The sequence below is a fragment of the Vulpes vulpes genome, chromosome 1 (assembly GCF_048418805.1).
Source record: "Vulpes vulpes isolate BD-2025 chromosome 1, VulVul3, whole genome shotgun sequence".
NCBI lineage: Eukaryota > Metazoa > Chordata > Mammalia > Carnivora > Canidae > Vulpes > Vulpes vulpes.
The window spans coordinates 104,011,320-104,030,826 of record NC_132780.1 but is presented as its reverse complement, the minus strand read 5'-3'; the positions used below and the strand labels follow the sequence as shown (position 1 = coordinate 104,030,826).

Genomic DNA, 19,507 nt, shown 5'->3' with positions numbered 1-19,507 from the left:
ATATCATTTGGCAGAAAACTAGAGTTTTATAAAAGTCAGTTTTCTTCTTTTCCTCTAATAAGAGAAATTGTAAATGTGTCAGACTACACTTATATGCCTGGAAGGCAAGGAGTTAAAATTTCCCCCAGTTACAGAAAGATAAACTGAGCACAGGGACATGCTGGGAAAGGGGAAGTAAAATCTCTGCAAGGTTGAGTACAGCCCAGGGACTTTACCAGTTGCAACATTTTCTCCATAACAATCTCTCTATTCTAGTCACAGGTCCTTAGATAAAAGAGTAGAAAGGAGTCATGTTAAAATCTGTAGATGTGAACTCTTGCTCTCTGAACCTCTTGTTCACCTCTGAGCTCTTTATTATGCTGGGTTGGTCTAGCAAGAGAAGGTCTAAAGGCATTCTCAGGCCTATAGTCTGCAAGTGGGTAAGGATGAAGCTGAGAAAAATAACGTGTGGGAGACTTTAGACTCTCAAAGATGCATTTGTATCTTTTAGGATTCATATCTTTCTAGAGTTGGAAGAAATAGTTAGTTTCCAAAAATGCACTGTTGCTGCGGAAACATCAACAGAGCTGTAGGCAAGACCTGGATTCTGGGGCTGGCTCTAGGCATGACCATGGGCACATCAGTTAACCTTCCCGGGCCTCAGTTGCAGAATACAGGGATCTGACAAAACTGATTCCAAGAGCCAAAGGAAGAAAAATTCAAAGAGAACAGAAAGGTTAAATGACTGGCTCAGTATCATTGTACTTCTAAGAAAAACCAGAGAGCAGAGTTGGAAAAAATATGAAAACTGATGTAGTTTAAAAACTGTTAAACGAATCATATGATTTTCAAGAGCTCTGACCTAGTGCTGTGAGTGTGCCATTTAGAAATGTATTTAAAGCTAATTTGGATTATATGAAAATAATTTTCTTTTTCTGTTCTATTCTACAAAGATCTGGAAAACATTCTCAGCACTGTGTCAACCTTAAATAAGAAAAGAATCTTTAAAGAGCCACTGATTTGTAATGGAAAATTTGGATAAATCAACTATTTATACTCTGAGATTTTTATATTTCTTTTTGTCCTCTCTTCAGAACACACAGCTAAGAAAAGCCATGATGTAAGTCTGCTCTATTAGACCTCATTGGCAGGCTGTTTATTCCGTATCTACAGTGTAGCAGCTTCTCTGACTACAGCACTTAGTGGACAAGCAACCAAAGAACACATACAAGCTTACAGAAAAAAAAAAAAAAAGTGTGAGCTTTGATTAATCTAGCATGAGCTTGGAAAGAAAGAAGTTTCAGAACACCTAAGTTTTCATCATCTTTGGTCCAAGGTTTATTAGCCAAAGTTATTTAAACTTGCTGAATCTCACATTCCTTATACAATGCAAAATAGGACAATTATCTATCTACTGATAATATCAAGTGATGTACACATGAAAGCATTATTAGAAGCACTCACCTGATAAGCTAAGTTGGAATAAGTCTTCATTAAATGTCTATCATATTTCTGAATCTACATTTAAAATTCCAACTGAAATCCAACATCAGAAGAACTACTGAGATCTTCCCTAAATATATACTCTCACCAATTACTGCTTTAGTTGTGTTTTAATATCTGGGAAATTATGCCCAACTCCATGCATTCCTTTAAGAAACAACCTATCTGGGCAGCCCAGGTGGCTCAGAGGTTTAGCGCCGCCTTTGGCCCAGGGCGTGATCCTGGATACCCAGATCGAGTCCCGCATCGGGATCCCTGTGTGGAGCCTGCTTCTCTCTCTGCCTATGTCTCTGTGCAACAACCACCCCCACCCCCCGCGTCTCTCATGAATAAATAAAATCTTTAAAAAAAAAAAAAGAAACAACCTGGCCTAACACAGAGGAGGTAGACCTAACAGGGTATAATCAAAATGTGTGTGTGAGATTGTGTATTGGGTGATGGAGACTAGACAACTTGTTATGAGAAGTCATTGAAGAAGCTGAGAATGTTTCATTTGGAAAAAAGAATAGAGCACTTCCCACTGAAGGACTAATGGTGTGGCACAAGTAGTAGGCTTGGTTGATTTTGCTCTGGAGGCAGAGGCAGGATAAATGCAAGAAGGTCCTGGAGGTTGGATTTCAGCTCATAAGGAAGTACTTTCTGACACTTAGAGCTGCATAACAACTAAGCAGGTGATAACAGAAAACACAGATTGCTGGGTATTGTGGGGGATGGATGAGATCACTACTACACTGCCTTCTAAACCTTATATTTGATTCTTCTCTTTCTGTAATTTTGACTTTCTAGGAGGACAGATTTGTCCTCCGCCCCCCCCACCCCCTCTTCCATTCCCCTCTCTGAAGCCTTCTCCATGCTCTCCCTACAAGGAAAAATACCATTACGGGAATGTTTCAATGATTTTTACTGAAAGTAGAAGAAAAAAAATAAAGAGGCCAATGCTAAATTAGGTTATCTGGTTTTCAATGTGTCTTTTTTTAGCCATCAGATAGCTTTACTGCAGTTGGCTGAATATTTAGTGTCTTCAAATGTGGGTGGCTAGGGCAATAAAAGGAAAGAAACTTTTTATTTTTTATTTTAAGAGAAACCAAATAAAATACTCAACAGGATTTTTTTCCCTAATGTGGCCATGCAGGCATAACCTGGCTGTTTTGCAACTGGGCACTATTAACATCTATTTATAGCCAGTATTTTCATAGATGAATCACATTTACCATGAGACAGTTAATATTAAGGCTCAACCAGCTCTGCTGAGAACCCCATAATCTTACTAACCTCTCTTTCCATTCCCCTTTGAGGGAACTAAGTTATAGCTGAATAGTTCCATGCAGAAAGATGGGGAACTCCAAGTGGAAATGTAAAGCTAGTAGACAGCATGTTCCCTAAATTCAGCAAAGTATGGGATGTTAAACACATTCCAATATCAGGCCCTGCATCCCTGCCAGCTCTGTCCCTTGGAGATGAGCATCCTACAGTTAGCATACTCACTCTGCATTATGTAGCCATCTTGCCATCAGAATAATTCACCCTTCAAACTTCCATCCAAATGGAGTTTAAATGACACTACTTTATATAAAATGCCACACACATATAATGATTGTTAAACATGCTGTCAAATAAAATGGAGGTATATAGTGGGTGTTCAGTTCATTGTATGTGTGTATGTGGGGAAGTGGTGGTAAGGGAGGCCAAAGGTCAAGGTATATACGATCAAACATTTTCAAAATTCAGTGACATTAACTGGAGGTTTCTGGTAAATCTTGGGGATCTAGAGTCACTTTTCCACCCAGTGTGTGCACATACACTTTGAACTTTGTATAGACACCAGCACTACACTGATGCTGATAGTCATTTGTCTCTGATATCTTCTATGAGAGTCTCCACCCTTAATTTACCTTTACCAAGCTTTTTCTTAACAACATCTACTTCAAGCTAAAACTCTGTTAGATTAAATAAAACAATACAAAGCACTTAAAACAGAACTTGGCCTGTGGTAAGAGGTCTATACATATCGGCTACTTCTTATTAGTTTCTCAGTACAGGCACACCTCAGAGATACTGCACATTCAATGCCAGACCATCCCAATAAAGTGAATATTGTAATAAAGTGAGTCAAATATATTTTTTGGTTTCCCAGTATATATAAAAATAGGTTTATATTAAACTGTAGTATATTAAGTATACAGTAGCATTATGTCTTTAAAAAACAATGTATATATCTTAATTTAAAAAATGCTTTATTTATTGCTAAGAAAGGCTATCATCTGAGCTTTCAGCGAGTTGTAATCTTTTTGTTGGTGGAAGGTCTCGCCTCAGCGTTGATGCCAACTGACCAGGATGGTGGTTTCTGAAGGCTGGGATTGCTATTGCAATTTCTTAAAACAAGACAAAATGAGGTTTGCCGTATCAATGGACTCTTCCTTTTATGAAGGATTTCTCTCTAGAAAGTGATGTTGTTTGACAGCATTTTACTGACAGTAGAATTTCTTTCAAAATTGGAGTCAATCCTCTCAAGCCCTGTCATTGCTTTATCAACTAAATTTATGAAATATTCTAAATCCTTGGGTGTCATTTCAACAATCTTCATAGCATCTTCACCAGGAGTAGATTCCACCTCCAGAAACCATTTTCTTTGCTCATCCGTAAGAAGCAACTCGTCAACAGTTAAAAGTTTTTTTTTTTAAGACTTTATTTATTTATTCATCAGAGACACACACACACACACACACACACACAGAGAGAGAGAGAGAGAGAGAGAGAGAGAGAGAGGCAGAGGCACAGGCAGAGGGAGAAGCAGGCTCCATGCAGGGAGCCTGAGGAGGGACTCGATCCCAGGACTCCAGGATCACACCCTGGGCTGAAGGCAGGCACTAAACTGCTGAGCCACCCAGGGATCCCCAGCAGTTAAAAGTTCTATCATGACCTTGCAGCAATTCATTCACATCTTTAGGCTCCACTTCGAATTCTAGTCCTCTTGCTATTTCCACCACATCTACTGTTACTTCCCCTACTAAAGTCTGAACTTCTCAGAATCTTCCACGAGGGTTGTAATCAACTTCTTCCACACTCCTGTTAATGTTGATGACCAATTCTCATCAATCACAAATGCTCTTGGTGGTGTCTAAAATGGTGAATCCTTTCCAGAAGAGTTTAAGATCTATTTATTTACTCATTCATTCATGAGAGACGCAGAGAGAGAGAGGCAGAGACATAGGCAGAGACATAGGCAGACAGAAAAGCAGGCTCCATGCAGAGAGCCTGATGCGGGACTCAGTCCCAGGACCCCAGGACCACGCCCTGAGCCAAAGTAGATGCTTAACTGCTGAGCCACCCAGGCATTCTCCCAGGAAGTTTTCAATATACTTTGCCCATATTCATCAGTGGAATCATAATATGGCAACTATAGCCTTATAAAGTTTATTTCTTAAATAGTAAGACTTGAAGGTCAAAATTACTCCTTGATCAGGGGCACCCAGGTGGCTCAGTCAGTTAAGTGTCTGACTCTTGATTTTGGCTCAGGCTATGATCTCAGGGTCCTGGTATTGAGCCCTACATTGAGCTCCCCACTCAGCAGGGAGTCTGCTTCTCTCCCTCTCCTTCTGCTCTTCCCCTTGCTCACACTTTCTCTAAAATAAATAAATCCTTTAAAAAAGATTATTCCTTGATCCATGGGCTGCAGAATGGATGCTGTGTTAACAGGCATGAAAACAACATTCATCTCATTGCACATTTCCATCAGAGCTCTTTGGATGACCAGGTGCAGTGTCAATGAATGGTCCTATTTTGAAAGGAATCTCTATTTATAAGCAGTAGGTCTCAATAGTGGGCTTAAAATATTCAGTAAACCATGTTGTCAACAGATGTGCTATCATCCATGCTTTCTTACTCCATTTATAGCGTAATTCTTAAAGGCCCTAGGAATTTTTGGAATGATACCTAAGAATTGGTTTCAACTTAAAGTCACCAGCTGCAGCAGCCCTGAACAAAAGAGTTGGCCTGTCCTTTGAAGCTTTGAAGCCAGGCATTGATTTCTTCTCCCTGGCTACGAAGGTCCTAGATAGCATCTTCTTCCAATAGAAGGCTGTTTCATCTCCACTGGAAATCTGTTTAGTGTAGCCACCTTCATTAGTAATCTTAGGTAGACCTTCCAGACAACTTACTTCTTCACCCGGCATTTTTATATTATGGAGATGGCTTCTTTCCTTAAACCTTATGAACCAACATCTGCTAGCTTCCAGCTTTTCTTGTGCAGCTTCCTCACCTCTCTCACTCAGTCTTGACAGAATTAAAGCAAGTTAGGGCCTTGTTCTGGATTAGATTTTGACTCATGGGAAGGTTGTGGCTGGCGTGACCTTATATCTAGACCACTAAAACTTTCTCCATATCAGCAAAACAGCTGTTTTGTTTTCTTATCAATGTATGTATTCATTAGAGTGGCACTTTAAATTCCCTTCACTAACTTTTCTTTTGGATTCACAACTTGGTTAACTGTTCAGCACATAGGTGTAGCTTTCAGCTTTTCAGCTTGCAACATGCCTTCTTCATCTGCACTAAGCTTAATCATTCTATTGAGATATGTACAACTCTTCCTTTCACTTGAACACTTAGAGGCTATTATAGAGTTACTAATTGGGTTGATTTCAGTATTGTGCCTCAGGGAATAGGGAGCCCTGAGGACAGGGAGACAGAGATGGCTGGTTGGTGAGCAGTCAGGGCACATACAACATATAATGATTGAGTCCATCATATTAAATGGGCATGGTTAGTGCTGCCCCAAAATAATTATAATACTAACATCAAAGATCACTGACCACCGATCATCATAATAATATAATAGTTAATGAAAAAGCCTGAAACATTGCAAGAATTACCAAAATGTGACCATGAGACATAAAGAGAGTAAATGCTGTTGGAAAAATGATGCCAACAGACTTTCTTGACTGAAGTGCCATAAAACTTCAATTTGTAAAAAGTGCAGTGCCTGTAAAGCACAGTAAGTGAAGTGCAATAAAACTAGGTACACCTGATACTGTTTTTCTAAATTTCTAGCCAGAGGAATCATCTTTACAATGAAGCAGTTCCTACTTCGAGCCAACCAGCTCTGCTGAGGATTGCATGATTTAATCATTCAGTGAATCCCTGCCGATGTCCAAATCTGTTGGGCACTAGGGATACAGACATAAACAGGGGGCCTATGCTCATAAGGCATGAACAAAAAATCTGTTATACCAGGTACCATTACTTCTATTTTATATCTGAAGGCTCAAGAAGGTTTAATAATTATATGTGGCCCAAGGCCATAGAGATAACATTTTGGAGCTGTGATTTAAGCCCAGATCTATGTAATTCTCCAATCTCATATTCTTTCTATTATGCTATGCCTATGGGACACCCAGGTATAAAAATAAGCTACAACAAATTACTTAGCACAATACCTGTATAGTAGCTATTTCATAGATGTTTGTGAATAACTTAATGTTGAACTAGGATTTTTCCTTTACTATGCATGTCTTCTTATAAGAGCCAAAGTAGACAGAGCATAATAATTTGCTGGACACTTTGGATCCAGGCTGCCTAAGTTAGGGTGTGCTACTTTTTAGCAGTATGACCTTCAGTAAATTACTTAAAAGCTACCTCAATCTTCTCTTCTGCAAAATGGGGATGGACGAAGTTTTGTGAAGACTAAATGAATTAATCAAAGGAAAGCATTTAGAATAGGCCTATATTTATTAAGTATTGAATAAATGTAAGCTATCATCATTACTGTTATTTTCTAACCTAAATTGGAGTTTTGATCAGCTAATTCAGTATCATATATCTAGTAAGTGATCAAGATGAGAACCAGTTTCTTTTACTGAAGTTGTTTTCCAGGTTCCTTTATACAAGTAAAATATCCTCTATTCCAATATTCAAACAGGAAAATAAACAGGTACATGAAGACTAAATTATGTCTAAATAGCACCCGATTATGTATAATAAGGAATTTTTGATATTCAAAATTAGTAAAGAATGATTAAGAAAGTTTAACTTTTATAATAAGGAGTTGGCTAGAAGTTTGTGTATGTTGGAGGGAGGTGTTAGGTTGAATAGCCACTATTTACATTTGGCCATTTCCTTAAGTAATTTAAGTAAATAGCTGGATATTCTTTACTTGTCCTTCTCCTGCATGGACACATCCTTACCAAAGATCCGCCATGATTTCAACCAGCTTAAACCCAAGAAAAACTGACCGAGGTCACCGCATAGGAAAACAAAACAAAATCTGCTTCTCCGGGCCAAATGAACTGTATTTGTATCCATAGATACAAGACAACAGAGAATCACAGAATTCTACAGTGGGAAGCCCTAGGACTTCAGAGATCATGTAGTCTCAGGCTCAAATCCTGCTGTCAGGGGACCTGTTAGGGGGTTAAGAACAGGACAGAAGTCAAGAGAAAGAACCCCTGGTCCTCGTTCCATCCTGAATGACCTCTTGGGGCCAACCTAGCCCAATATCCTCATTTTATAAGTAACAACCCAGAGCCTGGCTAATTAAAAGCAGAGCTGGGATCAGAAGTCAGGCTTCCTGAATCTCGGTCTACCACTCTCTTACACTCCTGAGGGCTGCCATTCTATGGCTATGACAGTCACAGATAATGCATTGGGCTGTGTTAAACTAACAACAAAGCAGGATTTCTCCTTGCAAAACCATCAGGTGTTATGTCACTGCTAGAACTTTATGAAAATAATAAGGCATCATTATTTGGTATAAACAAAAGCAACTTTCCATTCCTTTTTTCTTTTTTTCAGGGTAACCTGAAAATCCCAAACCACTGTTGCTATTACAAAATTTTTCTTTTCCTCAGTTCACACCCCTGGGCCAAGCACAGATGCATTAAAAATTTGCCAAGAGAAACAATGAAGTCACTGATAATACAAAGCATGAAGTATCATGAAATTCATGTCTTTGTTTTCTTCCTCTCGATACTTAATTACTTCTCATTACTGATCATTTTGTGGTTTTTGGCACAGAGGCAAGGAAACTCCACCACTGTAAACATGTGGAGACATATAACACTCAGTAGACCAGAAGTCTGCACACGATGGGTCTGTCCACAAATCCAATGTGCATGTTATCAAGAATGCTGATGCCACCAATCCCAGCCCCCAAAGAGTATCAGCAGTCTTCGAAAAACCCTAACTACTTTAAAAAATAATAAAGTATTAAAATATTTCAGGTCATTCCTTTTTTATCACTTATAAATATCATCATGGTCGAAACACTTGTGGTTTCCTGGCAGATTTCACCTAACCTTAAAAGTGAGGCAAGGGACGCTGGGAAGTATACAGAATTTCATTCAAGTTTTCTGCAACAGCTCAGTTTGCCTTTAACTCAAAGGGTACTTATGAGACATGCTTAGCAAACTACTCTGCTAAATAGAAGCTTACATTATCTTGGAATTCTGGAAGGTAGATCTTGGAAAAAATTAATCCACAGGAATCCTTATCGATTAGTAGTAGAATGTAAGTTGATTCTTATTAGTAGACTATTGTTGGGGCACCTGGGAGGCTCAATAGGTTAAGTGTGTGACTTTGGCTCAGGTCATAATCTCAGGATCCTGGGATTGAGCCCTGGGCTCCCTGCTCAGTGGGGAGTCTGCTTGTCACTCTCCCTCTGCCCCTCCCCCTGCTCATGCGCTCTCTCTCTCTCTCAAATAAATAAAATGAAATAAAAGGGCTACTGTTCCAGATAGGAATTTGTGGGTAAGAGAAAGCACAGGAATGCATTATAGAAATCATTAAAAAAACAAAAACAAAACCCACAATACCTTAGGCTTCCAAGAAACTAAAAGAACCAAATATATTTTACCCCTTTTAAACTAGACATTTAGGGGAGCTTCAGTGGTTCAGTTGATTAAGCATCTGACTCTTGTTCTCAGCTCAGGTCTTGATTTCAGAGTCATGAGTTCAAGCTCTGCTCACACTCAGGGTGGAGCCTACTTAAAAATAACAAAAATAACAACAAAAACCTAGACATTTATTCAATTTTCACAAAATCTGAATAAATGTGTTGTAGACCTACAGTGTTTTAAAAAATGGCTGTAGTTAACTGTTCCCAACTCTTCCCATTCCTCTGTAATGTGACCTTGCAGCTTCAATTATCAAGAGGTAAAATCTATGACTCCACTTCATGAATTGGAGTTAGCCACGTGATGTTCTCTCACCAATAAAAATGAGGCCTTAAAATTTCAGCTCTCGTACTCTTGGAATGTTGCCCTGAGACTAGCCTACCAGAGGTTGAGAACTCATGTGGAGCAGAGATAAGATGATCAGTTGAGGTCTACTAGCCCAACTAGCTGACAGAACTGTGAATAAGCCTATCTTAGACCATCCAGGTACATTTGGGCTGCAAGGTGACATAAGGGGCAGAATGAACCATAGAATTTTGAACTACTGTTGTTTAGCCACTACCTAAGTTTTGGGATAGGTCACAAAGTAGAAGGAGAAATCAGGCACCTTGTGAAATACCCAGTATGTATGAATATCTGCATCAGGCCAGATATGCCAAGGAGACCGAAGTGGAGATAAATAATATTGGACAGAAGATATCAGTGGTCCTATCCTTCATGTGCAAATATATCTGTAAATAAAGTGGCACTTAATATTTATCTGTTTTATCAATTTTTCAGTATATGTGCTGTTGAAGCTAGCACAATATTTATGTTTTAAATATATCTAGTCTATGCTAAGAACCTGCCATTATTCCTACAGGCCAGAACAAGGGTTTTCCTGGATTGTTTAAGACAATACAATAGGGTAGGAAAAAAATTAGATATATTATTTTTTAATTAATATTTTTATTTTTGAATGTTTTCATATGGTACATTATATACATGTTTTCATATGGTACATATGCTAGTATATAAACATTACTTATATATAAATGAATATACATATAATGGGATTTTCTACAGTCATATCTTCCACAGATCCTTGACCTTCCATCCCTACATATACTTCTCTATGCTTTGCTTTTCTTAGGTAAATCAATTCTTCAATAAATACCTTCAAGTGCTGCTTTTAAAGCTTGATTGTTATGGTGAGGCTAAAAAAAAAAAAATTCTCAGCTGAAAATTATTACTGGGATTATTTCTTTAAGACCTTTTACCTATAATCTCTTTCTTGGTTTATTGTACAAGGAAATCATCAGACCAGGTTTATTGTACATCCACATGTAACATTTAGATTTCTGTGGATTTCTATAAGATGAAGATCCACAAATCCACCTCTTCTAAATATTCTATTGATAGCCTATGCTAGAAGAAAGGCACACTGGCAAGAATTATTATATGTCATAGAGGGAAGGGTCACAAAGGTCACCTCCCCATCTTCCTCACTTCGCAAATAGGCATGCTGGGCTCATAGAGGGTCGATGTCTTAACTAAGCCCCACATTTGTGACTGAATTCTTTTCGTCTGACTTCTGTCTAGTGCAGAGCACTTCTCATAACCCCAGTTTTAGGAACTATTTCTATAAACCTTTCAAGTAAAAGTGTATCATTTGTATTAAGGGGAATAAGGAAGCCACACCATAAATAAAGCAACTTTGTGCATGACACACAGTGGGCTTTCAGTTAATGCTTGTTGAAGGATGGGTGGAGAGATGAACAAAGGCTTAGCTGGCTGGCTCTGAAATCCTGAAGAAACAAACTATTCTTACGCTATTCTAAAGGACTCTGAAGTCCTTTAGAAACAAACTATTCTTACGCTATTCTAAAGGACTCTGAAGTCCTTTAGAAACAAACTATTCTTATACTCAGGTCTCCTAAGTGGTGCCAGCAATTTGGGCAATTTGGGACTAGTGAGAATCACTTCTCTCTCTCTCTCTCTCTCTCTCTCTCTCTCTCTCTTCTCTCTCTCTTTTTAAGATCTATTTATCTGAGAGAGAGAGAGAGAGAGAGAGAGAGAGAGAGAGAGAAAGAGAGAAAGAGCTTGTGATTGTGAGCACCCTGGAGTTGAGGGAGGGGCAGCAGGAGAGGAAGATAGAGGATCCCCAAGCAGACTCCCCACTAAGCTTGGAGCTCGACATGGAGCTCAATCCCACAGCCTTGGGATCATGACCTGAACCAAAATCAGGAGTTGATGCGTGACTCACTGAGCCACCCAGGTGCTCCTGGTGAGAATCACTTCTTAGAGTACCCAGCAAAGACGCAAAGCTATTCTTTCAATCTTTTTTTTCTTTCTCTATTGATACCTTACATCTCATTAGATGAAAGAGATAATCCAATATACTTACTTTTCTTCTTGAATTTTTTAAGGTAATACAGATTCACTGTCCAATTTTTGGGAATAAAAATAAAGTTAATATCAATTATAAAACATAATGTTTACTTAGGGTGCTAACTTTGTACTAGCCATGTTGCAAACATTGACATGTGTTGACATGTAATCCTCGTAGCAACTTTAAGTTACAAACATTCTACTACTATCATCCCCATTTTACAGATGAGAAAAGTGAAGCACAGGGGTATTAAGTAACTTGCCCAAAGTTTTATAGCCAATAAATAATGGAGTAGGGATTTGAACTTAGGCAGTATGGTCTTAGGGTCTGTGGTCTTCACACTCTTTTATATTGCCATTGATCAAGTTTTGGTTTCTAATGCAAATTATAAGAAAAAAAACTAATTTAAAAATTGATAAATCTGATAAATCTATGTATTAAAATATAAAATTTCTAGACCATAAAATACAATAAAGTAAAAATGCAAGCTATAGACCAGAAAGATAATAACAAAAAAAATCAACAAAATGGTAATTGTATATAATATGTAATGAATTTTTACAATCTGTGAGAGATAACCAATACAAAAGAAAAATGAGCAAAGATCATGAGTAAACAATTTATGAAGAAACACAAGTGGCCTTTTGACAAAAAAAAAAGTAATAGTGAGATCATCTCACTAAAAATTATAGGATGAGGGCAGCTCCGGTGGCTCAGTGGTTTAGCGCCGCCTTCAGCCCAGGGTGTGATCCTGGAGACTCGGGAACGAGTCCCACATCAGGCTCCCTGCATGGAGCCTGCTTCTACCTCTGCCTGTGTCTCTCTCCCTCTCTCTCTGCATCTCTCATGAATAAATAAATAAAATCTTAAAAAAAATTATAGGATGAAAATTAAAAAGTCAGATATCATTTCACTTAACAAAATGGGAAAAACTATATTAATAGGAAGTGATGATAAAAATATGGAGCAAAGAGAATTCTAATACTCTGCTGTCAATTGGTATTCCACTTAGAGGAGCAATAATCCCTAGTAATGCTGAGGAACACATACTCTGCAGCCCCCAAATCCCACTCCTATGTCCTAAAGAATATTCCCGGAGAAATTCATGTACACAGGGAAAAAATGTGATGCTCATTGCAGCATTTTTACTAGTAGTGAAAAAAAAAGTAAACCGATTTATACATTAAAATGTATATATTTGTAATGTAAATCATTTAATGTAAATCTTAAAATGTATAAGTAAAATGTATAAGATTTTAAATATCCACTGACAGCAAAATGTATAAGTAAATGGTGGATTAATTATATAACGAAAAACTGTAAGTAATTGAAATGTATAAAGTAAAATGGAACAAGGAAGAATCTCAAAAATACAGAATAAAAAAGCACGCTTTAGTAATATACATTCAATAAATATACATTCAATATGCCATTTACATTAAGGTTTCAAAATATGCAAAGCAATTCTATATAGTGCTCAGCTATATATATATATATATACACACACACACATACATATACATGTTCAAAAAAGTGTAAAAACATGTATGGGCACATACACATCAAATTCAAGATGGTTACTTTTGTTGGGGTGGGAAACGTAAAGAATACGTTAAAAAACTGTTTTCTAATGTATATAGTAAATTAAGATTAAGATTTTATGAATTTGTGGGGTAGCATGTAGTGGTTCATGTAGTCCCGATGTGGGACTTGATCCCAGGTCTCCAGGATCATGCCCCGGACCAAAGGCAGTGCTAAACTGCTAAGCTACCCAGGCTGCTCTAGTTCTACAGATCTTTAAAAGAAATACTGTTTTTTAAAAAATATATATATTTTTATTTTTAAGTAATCTCTACCCCCAATGTGGGGCTTGAATTTACAACCCCAAGATCAAGAGTCATATGTTCCACTGACTGAGCTAGCCAGGTACTCCAGAAATATTATTTTTTTAAAGAAATATTGTTTGTTATATAATGTGTGGGGGAAAAAGATATATTATTATAACTTAAAAGCAAGGCACTAATATGATAAAAGTTTCAAGATTTTAGGTGTAAAGTTAATCTGTACATCATTGAAGTAGACTATAAGCTCAATTGATATTTGTCTTTACATTAAAAATCTCAAAGGTGTAATAATTCTTCTTGCTATTATAACTTAATTTGGATAATTATATAATCAGATGTGAGTTAATGTGTCTCTCAAATATGAATTTATTTTAAATTGTTTCTATAATGGCCAACTATTATAGGCAGGATTGTCCCTATTTGGAGATGAGTGTCCTAACTATACATCCTTGACATACCTAAGGATAGATCTGGAATTTTAGCAGAATGTTAGGGATACAGCTAGCCAAGGACCAAGCCTTCATTCTTTTAATATTAGACCTTGTTGTCAAAACAAAGTAAGCCAAAGTATTTTTTAGCAGTAATTCTGATGCTTCTTTTTTTTTTTTTTAATTCTGATGCTTCTATTTTAAAATACCAAAGACTAAGAAATTTCAAAAAATTGTTTAAGCCTCCAAAGGAAATACTATAATGGGAATCTGCAGAAAGTTAGAACAATAAGCAAATTTATCATTTTACAACTATGTTAAGTAAATCTTAAGTAAACACTTAGGCTGTGGTCAGAGGTATGACCTGGATCCCTGACATAAAATACTGGGTGGATGAAGTTCAAATATAGTCTGTTTACCCATGGACATAAGTGGCTTTAATAAAAGCAGAACACCTTTTTTAAAATGTTGATTTTAAAAACAGAAGTGTAAATAAAACTGTGATTTATGAATCTGCTAATACTGTTTTCTGCTGTAGACTTCAGAAAGATCGAGTCTTGGCTGCGGCAAATACACCAAGAGTGCAGACCTGTTAAAGTAGTAATAGGTGCCCTTATTAAAACTCCACTTCCATTAAGAGGTACAAATTGTTTTCCTTCTTTCCAGGCTTTAAAGAATGCGTTCCAGAAGCAGTGACACAGAGGGCTCAGCCCAAAAGCAATTTCCAAGACACAGTAAAGGCCATGGGTTCCAAGGGCCTGAGGACATGAAGCAGAGACAGCAAGACAAAGACCCCACCAGTGAGTCAGATGCCATTCTTCCCTGTCCTAAGTCACAGAGTGGTATCAGTCACCACGGAGAAGACCTCTCAAGAGATGACCTATTATTTCTTCTGAGCATTCTGGAAGGAGAACTGCAGGTCAGCTGGGTTAGAATTATCCCCACGTTCAAAGAGAAGGCTCCTTGTGAATTTGGTGTGTATGCTGCCATGGAAATAGATTATCTATGGTTCATACCTGTATGTACATGAAAAAAAGTACACAGAGACGGAATTCTCTTCTGCTAACTGAAAGGGCAATTAATCATATCTGAAAGGGCTGTCATTATGACATACAAATGGCATGCATCATGAGAAAGATCATATCCTCTGCCCATGCTGCTCTTGAGCTTCAGTGCACAGGCATGTATGAGTAACAGTGACTTCTAGATTGGCTTAAATAACAACAGGCACTTTTATATACCATGTAAATTGGCTCCTAGACTTGCCCTACCATTATTAACCTACATAAAAAACTAAAACCGGCTCCTACACATATAGGAGAATCTTATTTCCTTCTCCCCAAAATGCAAATGTCAGTGCACTGAAGGGTAACATATTATCTACCTGTCAAACAAGAAAAAAATGTTGGGTCCCCCCAATGTTGTATAGTAATTATGTTTAAATTATTAATGTGTGATTAGATTAAAAGAAGGATGAAGGGACATAATTTTATTGCCTTTTGTAAAAGGTGCTATAAATAACTGATTTGTTTATATGTGAAATAGAAGAAAAAAGCACTCAACTCTCAGAAGAGATCACTTTCTGAAACCGCGGGTAGATAAAGCAAGCTTTCTGAAATGGCTTTTGTTCCTACAGGCTCGAGATGAAGTCATAGGCATTTTAAAGGCTGAAAAAATGGACTTGGCTTTGCTGGAAGCTCAGTATGGGTTTGTCACTCCAAAAAAGGTGTTAGAGGCTCTCCAGCGAGATGCTTTTCAAGCAAAATCTGCCCCTTGGCAGGAAGACATCTATGAAAAACCAATGAATGAGGTATGTATCACATCAGGGGTGTGCACCAGGAAGGTGGAAAAGTTCACTAGGCAGCCAAGCACTAGGCCTAGAAGGTGAGCATGACATATAATTCTTTTTTGATTACTTACAGTTTTATGTTCTCACAATCTAAAATCTACCCAAGGTAGATAAATATTACATGTTCTACAGGAAAGAAAAGGAGAACAAATCATAGATAGGATGTTTCTGCTAGGTCTGTTTCATGACATCAGACTAAAAGCTGACAAATACAAGAGATTTTTCTCTCTCACACATACACAGAGACAGAGACACCCCCCCCCCCCCCCCGCCGCCAAAACACAAGGGATGGCACATGTGGGGACTCGAAAGCTATACACACTATAATAAAAACCAGATAAAGCTCAAGCATAGAGGTTAATTTCTTTAAAAACACGGAGGTATTATGTCATAGAAATTTTGAGCATGAATGGAAATGATCTGAAGAACTGTCCAAGGAATGGAGTTTCAGAAAGCATATATTTTAGAAGAGTGCTATCCTCTTTTTCCTTCCAAAGTTTAATGACAGCAAAGATCCTTCCCTCATCAATGACAAGAGCAAAGATGAAAAGTCTCAACACGGCCACCGCCACGCAAGGATGAGGTACTGCTCTTTTACTTGCTGACATTTCTAAAACTTTCTGGCATCCTTATTTTATTCTTCTATTTTCCTCTGAGACATCAATGGAAAATTTCATAATTTTTCATTTTTATAAAAAGGAAACAACTAGGAGCATGAGTTAAGGCTAGGGAGACTAAAAGCAACTTTTAGACAAATTTCCTCCACATAAGTTCTTGCAACTTACCTCAGGACTGACCTCTAATGTCCTTGCTATTCTTGTCTTGGGTGTCTCATGAGAGAAGACTACTGTCCTGCCAAATTGTGAAGGAGTTTGGTCATATGGATCTGCTTCTCTGAGGGGTTAAGGAGGAGACCACCCAAAGTCTGTTGACTTGCACTTTAATCCAAATTTTAGAAAGAGGAGCTGAAGCTGCATTCAAGTTAATAGTGTTAAAAAACTGTATCCTGGCTCCCAACATAGTGACTGTGAAACAGCATTAGGCACAAATTCCCCAACTCACATAAATGCAAATGCAAATTGATGATCACCGAATCAAAACTCCACAAATGGCACAACGCCTCAATACCTCAGTGTGAAATGAACAGAATGATTCCAAACTTGTTTAAAATCACTAGGAAAAGTTTTAGTTTCAAAATAATTCTATTGCACACATGCAAAACTGGAAATACCCTCTCTACAAATGCTTGTCCTGGAAAGTTACCTATAATTTAGTCCTTTGCAAATCCAGTCCTATTTGATTACTCTAACACACACATCCATACTCCTTTACACACACACGTCTCACATTCCCACTTCTATGATGTGTCCATTTTTCTTCTCTTACCTTTTACTTCTGCCTTATAGATTTTTCTCTCCTTAGCTATCAGTCTATCCATTCCTTGAAGCCCACATAACTCAACGTATCCAAGAATCCAGTTGTCTAACCTCTTCTTCTATCTAGGAAGTAATGGGGGGAAAGGAAAGTACCCAAGGGATAAACAGTGAGAGTTTTATATAGGATTCCCCAGACAGCTTTCCCACTGAGACCATCCACGGCTGTATCCAAGTACAGGATAAGGATCTGCATGCTAAATAGTTAGTCTTCTTTTGCTTTCTCCCACCCTGGGGTGTTAATATCCCCTGAACTTTTATTTTCTTCACAATATTATTTTTTGAAAAATATAAAAATTTCAACCATTTCTATGGTAAACTAAAGGGAACTTATCTATTCTTAGGGCAAAATAGCATAGAAGACCTAATTGTTCTCAGTTACATCATATGGTAGGAACACTGACTTAAGATGAAAGACTGATAGAGGCCTGTGAGCTAGAACAGAGAATAGGAATGGGGTGAGGGGGTAGCTGGGTTGTCAAGAGAAAGGAAAAGATGTAAGAACTCAGCGACTACAACAGTTTTAACCTCCTATTCCTTTCAAACCTAGGGGTCTATATTAGAGGTTACCTTAAAATAAGATTCTAAGTTAATTGCCTAACATATTCTTAGTCTTCCAAAAAAGTAGCAAGGAAAATACAACATTTTGGATTTCTCAAGATACCACAATAAAAGAATCTGCATACCTTTTTAGCATCACCTAAGGGCAATTCTTAGAGTACTTATTTTAAGCAACTGTATAATTTAGCTTTTAAATTTCATTTTATTCTTTTATTTAATGTTTACTGAAGAGATGATGAATAAAAATGTTGTGCTTCCTGTCTTTGGTGTGTTTACGGTCCAAGAGAGTGACAGACAACAAATGATCATACAAACAAGTATACAATTACACAGAATATTGATTTCTATGGTGAAAACCACAAAGCACTATCTCTTTTAGAGTACTAACTTTAAGCAACTGTATAATTTAGTTTTTATACATAAAAGCATAATGGAAGATCAAATTTAGATGAATCAGAAAACCCCAAATCCAGAGGATGAATATGGATTAGTCAGGTAGACCATAAAGGAGTTCCATTTCAGTAACATCGTAGGCTACAAATCCAATGAAATTACATCACTAAAAAGTACATAAAAATGTTAAACTACCTAACCTACTTTTTAATACATGGATGAGCTTACATGAAAGTAATGAGCTTACATAGAACTAGAAATTCTGAAGCCAGGAACTTAAAGGGAAATTTTCATCGACTAGCTTCTGGCTCCATATATCTTGAACCTTTCTTCTGTCAATCCACAAACTTCCAGTACTGGGAACCAAAGGACATATTCATTTTGGGATATAATCTCTGGTCTTTCACCTTTATTTGACAATAGCTGGGTAAACTGGCATTTCCTACACCAAGATGCCTAGCAATAGCTGGCCTACACATAAAAGTGTGAAGCCAAATGAATTTCCTGTTATCAACACCCCCAAAATATCCATAGCCACTCCAAAATTACCTGATATGAAAGAAATCATGATGGACGGTAAATAAACATGGAAAAAAGACAAGGTCTTTAAAACATTTTTTTTTTTCAATTTGAGTATAGTTGACATGCAATGTTATATTATTTTCAGGTGTATGACAGAGTGCATCAACATCTCCATATGTTATACTACGCTCACCACAAGTGTACCTATTGTCTGTCACCATACACACTTTCAAAATATTATTGACTATATTCCCTATGCTGTAGCTTTTATCCTATGACTTATTTATTACATATCTCCCATTCCTCCTCACCCATTTTTGCCCATCCCCCTACCATCCTTCCCTCTGGCCACCATCAGTGTATTCTCTGTATTTATAAGTTTGGTTCTGCTTATTGTTTGTTTACTCATTTGCTTTGTTTTTTAGATTTCATATATGAGTGAAATCTTACGGTATTTGTCTTTCTCAGTCTGACTTACTTCCTTTAGCATAATACCCTCTAGGTCCACCCATGTTGTTGCAAATGACCAAAAGACAAACAAACAAAACAAAACACACGCGCGCGCACACACACACACACACACACACACACGACATACACCACGTTTTCCTTATCCATTCATCTATCAATGGACACTTAGGCTGCTTTCGTATCTTGGCTAAAAATAATAGTAAATAATGCTGCAATAAACATAGGAGTGCATATATCCTTTTGAACTAGTGTTTTTGTTTTCCCAGT

General features: G+C 37.5%; 2 protein-coding genes across 6 annotated transcripts in view; one reads left to right on the top strand and one right to left on the bottom strand.

The window, feature by feature from the left end:
- The window catches only part of CMSS1 (cms1 ribosomal small subunit homolog), a 383,859-nt gene that overhangs the window by 247,762 nt on the left and 116,590 nt on the right, over positions 1-19,507 (bottom strand). The window lies entirely within an intron of this gene.
- FILIP1L (filamin A interacting protein 1 like) overlaps positions 1-19,507 on the top strand; it is a 296,680-nt gene that overhangs the window by 167,573 nt on the left and 109,600 nt on the right. The window contains exons 2-3 of the mRNA XM_072721534.1: positions 14,678-14,930; positions 15,648-15,821. Of these exons, the coding sequence (XP_072577635.1) occupies positions 14,688-14,930; positions 15,648-15,821 (417 nt within the window). The 5' untranslated portion in view covers positions 14,678-14,687. The remainder of the gene's footprint in view (positions 1-14,677; positions 14,931-15,647; positions 15,822-19,507) is intronic.